The sequence below is a fragment of the Alosa sapidissima genome, chromosome 14 (assembly GCF_018492685.1).
Source record: "Alosa sapidissima isolate fAloSap1 chromosome 14, fAloSap1.pri, whole genome shotgun sequence".
NCBI lineage: Eukaryota > Metazoa > Chordata > Actinopteri > Clupeiformes > Clupeidae > Alosa > Alosa sapidissima.
The window spans coordinates 12,515,553-12,523,052 of NC_055970.1; the positions used below are offsets into that span (position 1 = coordinate 12,515,553).

General features: G+C 49.5%; 1 protein-coding gene across 1 annotated transcript in view; it reads left to right on the forward strand.

The window, feature by feature from the left end:
- Window positions 1-7,500, forward strand: part of furina (furin (paired basic amino acid cleaving enzyme) a) — a 117,832-nt gene that overhangs the window by 85,928 nt on the left and 24,404 nt on the right. The window contains exon 8 of the mRNA XM_042062564.1: window positions 4,667-4,882. Within this exon, the coding sequence (XP_041918498.1) occupies window positions 4,667-4,882 (216 nt within the window). The remainder of the gene's footprint in view (window positions 1-4,666; window positions 4,883-7,500) is intronic.

Consider the following 7,500-nt stretch of genomic DNA (forward strand, 5'->3'; position numbering starts at 1 on the left):
CCAGAGTCACCCTTTGTTAATAATGGCTCAGTTTAATTTAACAATGTAGGGAGAGTCTGCAACAAAGTTTAGTTTTGGTAGGGATTTTATTCTATAACAGCCAAGCTGGCAAACAAAAGGAATTTACAGGGAAAAAAGCACAAATACAAACAACGGCCGCTAAAGCCCCAGGAAGACCAGTTAGCAAACAACGGCCGCTGAAGCCCCATGCAGTCCCTTTCATGTGGTCTGAGTGACAGGCCCTACATGCTAGCACACCTCATCAGATTGGCACAAGAAAGGGAAGGTCAGTTAGAAGAAGGAAACCGGACCCAGGCCAGGAGGAAACGCATGCGAGCCCCTATGGCCGTGACTCCACCTGCGTTCCTTTTTGGGTCACGCCGTTCTCTCTTTTGAAGTGTTTTTGTCGGGCACCGAGCGCGTCCTACATTCCCAACCCTCTCTCTTTCTCGCTGCCCTGCAGAGGGTCCAGCGTTTGCAGCTGGCAATCGGAACGCGGCTGGCCCCCCCCTCTCCGCTCCGGCTGGCCCGCCCCGCCTGCCCGCGTGCTGTCAGGTGTGCCGATGCAGAACAAAAGCAGACGTCCGTAAGCTGATTTCCCCTCCGTAATGAGGTCTCTCCCGCTCCCTCCAAAGCTTTATAGGAACCTGGGTGGGGCTAGTTAAAGCACGTAACCGGCCAAATAACGCAACAGCAACGTAAATACTGAAGGACTACAATGAGCCAATGTTTGTTCCAGATGCCTTCACCCTAAGGCACCTGCTAGAGACAAGGGGTACAGTACGTCATGTTTTGTCATTTTGACTTTCACAGGGGTACTAGCAGAACTCTGTCCTGCAAGGTAGTAACTCTGGCACCAAAGCACTATAAAACTATGTGCCATCGTACTGGCCGGTAGACACTTGTGCAATGTGACAGAATGACCAAATAAGCCATCCGGTGTGTGAAATGAAATGAAGCTGGCAAGCTGCAGAGCAGAGTGTGTGTGTTGGGTTTGTTTTGCGCTGAAGAGCTTTGCTGGGCTGCTCAGCAGCTGCACTTGGCCTCCCAGTGGGACCAAACTTTCTGAATCAATTCTTGGGCCCTGCCAGGAAAAGCCCTTCAGTGATGTGTGTCTGTTTGGCTGTGTGTCTGTTTGTGTGTGTGTCCCTGTGTGTGTCTGTGTCTGTGTGTGTGTTTGTGTGTGTGTGTGTGTGTGTGTGTGTGTGTGTATATACGTACACACTATGAGACAAGCTAACAATGAGCAGCAGCAGTAGTGGTGATCTAGAGGAGGCGTCCATGCAGTATAGCCTGGCTAGCGCCACCACTTCTCAATGAGACGTGGTCTGGGAACCAAACGTTCATTTTCTCGTATTTGAAAAAAATGCCCAGATCCGTTTATTGGGTGCCACGGATGTCTATCAAATGCGTCTGTGCATAGCTCATCATCGTTTTGCTTTCCCCCCTGTTCTGTGATTGGTTCCCTATCTCAGGCGAAAATTTGCTCCATGGTCTCCAGGCTGCCTTAGAGTCAGAGCAGAGAGGGAGGGGTCAGAGCAGAGAGGGAGGAGTTAGAACAGAGAGGGAGGGGTCAGAGCCTTGAGGGAGGGGTCAGATCAGAGAGGGAGGAGTCAGAACAGAGAGGGAGGGGTCAGAGCAGAGAGGGAGGAGTCAGAGCCATGAGGGAGGGGTCAGAGCAGAGGCCTTAAAGGGGACCTGCAGCTCAGCACAGCTCCCTATCCGAGCCCAGTCCAGACACTCAGGGGTCGGGCTCAGGGGTCAGTGGAGGTCAAGGGTTCAGGCCTGCTCCAGTCAGCCTTCATACAGCACCAGAGTCAGTATTCAGCATTCAGGAAGTGCTTTTGAGCTCTCCCAAAGCCCCCCCCCCCCCTCCCCCTCCCCCCCAGGCGCTCAAGTATTAGCAGCTTAGTTTGGTTAGCCGCTAACTCTGCCATTCTGACAAATGCAAAATCCTGTGAACTAAAAGTGTTTTGAAGAATATGAATTTTGCTTTAGACTATAGACAAATAGCTTTTGACTATTTGTTATCAGCTGAGTTTTCCTGATGAGGCTGTGCCTGCTATGGAACATCAAGGCAAGGAGGGAGCAAGTGGTGCTTAGAGGTCCCCAAGAAGTCTGTAGATGCTTTTTGTACTGCGTTGCTGTTGTCAGCTGTTTTGACAGGTAGAGCAAAGCTGAACAGCACAAAGATGGTAAGACTGAAATTAGCAGGACTGTTGGCAGTGATTTGTTTCAGTGTTTTCTATATATATATAATTGTGCAAGAGCTCATAAATAATCATGGCTGTGGATGTGCCAGGTTTAGCTGAAGGCGCGTTTTCATCGCTAGTCCCAGGAGAGAGTGCTCTGTCGTCTTCAGCTGAATCGCAGAAACTTTTCACAGTCCAATTTTTGGTTGTTATTGCTGAGCTACAGCAGTTAGCAGGTAGTGATTCTGCATGGTAGTGATTGATGCTGATGAGCCTCAGTGCTTGCAGCAAGAACACTTTGTCGACTGTGTTGCGAGGGGTGTGTGTTTGTATTCGAGTGCTGAAAGAATTTCCACTCTGCTGAGCTTCACTGTTGCAAGGGAGAATGCTTTGCCTTCTGAGTAAGTTGTGTGGTGCAAGTTGTGAGTGAGAGTGAGGTTTTGTGTGTGTGTGTGTGTGTGTGTGTCTTTGGTGTGTTTCTGTGTGCTGTGGAATGAAAGTTCAAGTTCTGATGAACTTGAACAGCATTGCCGGGAGAACACTTTGCTCACTTTGTGGCCTGTAAGTTGTGTAAGAGTGTCGAGAGTCTTGTATTTGTGTGTCTCGTGTGTCTTTGTATTTGTGTGTGTGTGTGTGTGTGTGTGTGTGTGTGTGCGTGCTAGAGTGGAGTGTTAGCTGGAGTGGAGTCTCCTGTTGGAGTGGAGTTGGCTGATGTGCTGTCTGTCTATCTGTCGGTCGGTCAGTTGGTCAGTAGATCGGTCGGCGGGCTTAAGTGGCGAAGACAGGCGGTCACGCTTCTGCCCCTCCGGCCGCTGGTCCTAATCCAAACACAATGGCTGCCAAGCATCCGCCCTCCGTCAAGGCGCACTGTCAGCCGCACAGCTGCTAATCATTTTTCACTGCCACACTTATCCAAACGGGTGGTCTCTCTCTTTCTCTCTCTCTCTCTCTCTCTCTCTCTCCCTCTCTCTCTCCCCCCCTCTCCCTTTCCTTCTCCCTCGCTCTCTATCTCTCTGTCTCTCTCACCACTCTTCCTTCTGCTCTCTTTCTCTGTCTCTCGTTCCTACGCTTCTCCGGAAAAGGGTAATTTTTACTGAAGGATAAACAATTTCCTTCTGTTTCCTGTGTATCGGTCTAGTGATTTAACATTGTGTGTTTGGCACTGTGCTTTCATTCTTTGCTTTTATTTATTGATTTTGGTGTGCGGCCTCAATTAGTCCAGACTGATGAGGGCTTTAAGCACAGGCAAAATTTGTCTGATGTAGGAGGCTGTATGTATGTATGGCTGTATGTATGGCTGTATGGCTTCCTCTCTCCATGGACGGCTCCGTGGGCAGTCCTGCGGCCCCTGGCCTGGTGGCAGGACGTGGCGGGCCACAGATGAAAGGGCCCTGGGTTCTGTTTATCTGCCCCGTCCCCATATGTGGGCGCCTCTCGCCCATGAGAAGCACAAATAGCCTCTCCCCTCGCCCATGAGAAGCACAAATAGCCTCTCCCCTCGCCCATGAGAAGCACAAATACCCTCTCCCCTCGCCCATGAGAAGTCGTGGCTGCAGCAGCAGAGGAGGTGAAACGGTTTTGAAGATGCAAGATGGCATCCCTCCGTGTCTCTGCCCCCACTGAGGAGGGGTTGCATCTAAAAAGCACCCTGAGACACAAACACACACACACACACACACACATGCTTTGAGAAAAAAAGTTTTGCCAGTTTGATCCAAAATCAATGGAGGACTTCAGAAATGAAATTTACATTTTTTTCCCTCTCCGAGCTTATGCTTTGACATGCGCTCGCCGTAATCTTTGTCTTTCAAAAGAGAGACGCTACAAGAGAAAAAGAGAGGACTTACAAGAGAAAGAAAGAGAGACAGAGAGGCGAGATTGACAGGAGGGAGGATAAGAACAAGAAAAGGTAAAAGACAGAGATAGGAGGCGCGGAGATTTTCCGAGCGCCTGTCCTCATCGTTCCAAAGAACGTTTTTTTTTAGAGATATGCCCGCGGAGGCGAGAGGAATGTTTGCATCAGTCACCTCCCTGTGAACTCCAAAAACTCAATCTGTTCTCTCTCCTTAGCGCATCTTTAATTATATATGCAGTGCCACAGTGCCACCACTGGCTCTGTGCAGCGCATCCTTTCTTCTTTACCAAGTCAAAAGCTTTGATGTCCCCCCCCCCCCCCCCACAAGCGTTCATTGGGCTGTCAATAGCTGCTTATACGCGTTTAGAAGTTACCCAGCAGGAACTTTGAAGGATTGCCAGCCTTTTGTCAGCCTCAGACCATCACTGTTCCACTTGCCACTGGATTGGAAAATGTAGCATTGAGGTCAACAGGATGTACAGCACATATGAAATACAGTTTTGTACTTCTGAACAGGTTTAAAATGTGTGTTTTAACTTTGCTCCTCCTTTTGGGCCAACATTTCTTTGGCAAAATGATGTCAAACATTCCTAACCGTGTGTGTGTGTGTGTGTGTGTGTGTGTGTGTGTGTGTGTGTGTGTCTGTGTCTGTGTGTGTATAGGCGTGCGTATGCTGGACGGCGAGGTGACTGACCTGGTGGAGGCCCACTCTCTGAGTCTCAACCCACAGCACATCCACATCTACAGCGCCAGCTGGGGCCCCGAGGACGACGGCAAGACCGTGGATGGCCCGGCCAAGCAAGCCAAGGAGGCCTTCCTGCGCGGCGTCACCGAGGTAACCAAGGCTTCTGTCCAGTTCACCACCCTACTGCCCACGTCCCCCGCTGTGTGCTCACACTCCGACATCTGTTACAAGAGCATCTAATTTATTACCTGCAGCCAAGATGGTAAATTGGGGTTTTTCATAATGGCCCAATGTTGAGTGTAACACAGGGAAAAGATGGACTTACCTGAACCTGAGAGACATCCTCTCTTAATTTGTTTTCTATCTTGTAAGTATGGATTAAGTGTTCCACTGAGTGAGGCTGATAATATTGCTGTTAATTCGGCAGACAGGCACAGAATGACGAGGTTAGATAAGGAGAGTAGTTGCGGTCATCCCCGGCTCCGTTGAACATTTTGCTGAGTTCCCATGTGACTGATGGTCCAGCCTGTGGGTGGTGAAGAGGCACCTACGTGCAGCGAGTGCCCAAAACCCAGACCTCTCTCGTCCGCCATCAATCGGCCAGCGTGGCGCCTCGGTGCCAGCTCTCTGCTCGTAATGAACTGAGCTTAATAGAATCTAAACCCCTAGTGTCACGCTCGTGCTTTCTCTCTCGCTCTCATAGTCCATCATTGAGAAACACACACACACTCGCACACACACTCACTCGCTCAGGACTCTGTGCGGAGAGGCATACACACACACACACACACACACACACACACACACACACACACACACACACACACACACACCGTAACTCCCAGAGGAAGTGTGTGTCACTAACACAGTAGGGTCGTAACGTGGCTATTTGATTTGGAGCGTGTTTGTCGCTCTGCCTCTATTTCTCACTGGTCTGTGAGACTCGAGTGCCGAGCCATTACTGCGCAGAGTTCCTTTGATTTATATGTCACATTAAAGCTGTGTTGCCGCCCTGGAGTTTTCAATGCTGGTTTAGAGAAAAGTGAGACACATTATTTTTTTTTTTCCGGCGGAATGGGCTGTATTAGGAGTCCTAATGTCTTATTAGCACAAGGGGCTTTTGAAAGCCAACTGACGTCACCTAGTAAAGACGGAGAGGGAGAGAGAGAGAGAGAGACAGAGAGAGATGAATGAAAATCAGAAAAAGCCTTTGTCCACGTTACTCCACCGTTTTCACCATTTCCAGTGTCGGCAGCTTCTCGCTAAGCCTGTATTTGCAGCACTTTTCAAGTCTGCAGCGAAACACAGAGCCCCTACTAAAAGCAAAGCACCACAAGCTGGTGTCAAGAGCGGCCATGTTCATCCCGACAGTAAAACCATCAGACGGGAAACATGAAGGGGCCGTGGGGGCTGAGAGGCCTGGTCAGCGCTGCCGCTTAGCCGCTCCTGTTTGGGTTTATCCACTAATGAAGCAGATTAAGGCCCACGCGTTGCGCCCGGCCCTGCCCCACCCTGTTGAGCTCTAACGCCGTGCCATCGGTCATCATCCGCCGCCTTTGTGTTGGCAAGCCGCGAGCCTCGGTCGTGGATCTGCCCACGGAGTATTGTTCTTTAGGGCCACGTTGTTGTGCTGGGGGTGATTATCAAGGGCTTGGGCTATTACAGGAGGCTGCCATTAGGGCTTTGTGTGCTTGTGCTTGCACTGGGCGTTTTACGTCTGCGAGGCTTCATTAGTGGGAGAGGCAGCCTCCCAGGCGCACACACACACACACACACACACACACACACACACACACACACACACACACACACACACACACACACACACACACACACACACACACAATAGACTAGCTCCGTTTTTCTTTTATCCGCAATATCAATGTCCATCTGCATGATTAATGAGCCGCCCATTGATCGGCCGTCACCGCATCTTAGATCCTGCGTAGTCACGCACGTACACAACACTGACCACACTAATGTAATCCTACTCTCACACACACAATCAAATAAATGTTCTTTTCAGACACACCCATTACTACTGAATGCCCTTCAGTAGTACATGTACAGGCACAGGCAGGTGTGTGTTCCGGATGAGAAGAAGGAGGGGGGGGGGGGGGGGTGTACAGTATATGCGCCAGACTTGTTCATCTCTGTAGATCAAGTGACCCATGTAATTGTTAGCTTTCGTGTGCTCACAGCATTGTGTTGAGCTTTCTGTGTGCAGCGAGTTTAATTGCTTTTTATGGCTTCTGCTTTGTGTGTGTACCATGAAGAGCATTATCTGTGACATAAAGACAGGGCAGAATGTTTACACACAACACATAGTGTACTTCTGCAAGTGTATAGAAATACACACTGAAAGAGTTAGTGAGTTAGTGTGACTGAGTGCGTGTGTGTGTGTGTGTGTGTGTGTGTGTACAGAAATAGTGCGCAATCCAACACGCATTCACCATCTCCCCCGAGGCCTACAGGGGCTATTATGTCTCATGGAGTAGCTGTCTTACGCACAGCAGACTAGCCTGTTCTCCACTGACCTCACAGTAACATTAGGGGAGCCTTATACTGTACGTTACATGTATACAGAATGCCAAGAGAAAATTATATCTTATTTGAGCAAGTGTGATGGGAGAAGCCTTTTTGTAAATGTAAGTTGGTGGAAACTAGTGGAGCTTGGTTCCCCATGAGTGGCTGAGCAGAATTATTTTAAACTGTACGCGAAACACTCAGGTCTCATTATTATGTTTTTTCTAGTTAGAGGGAGAACT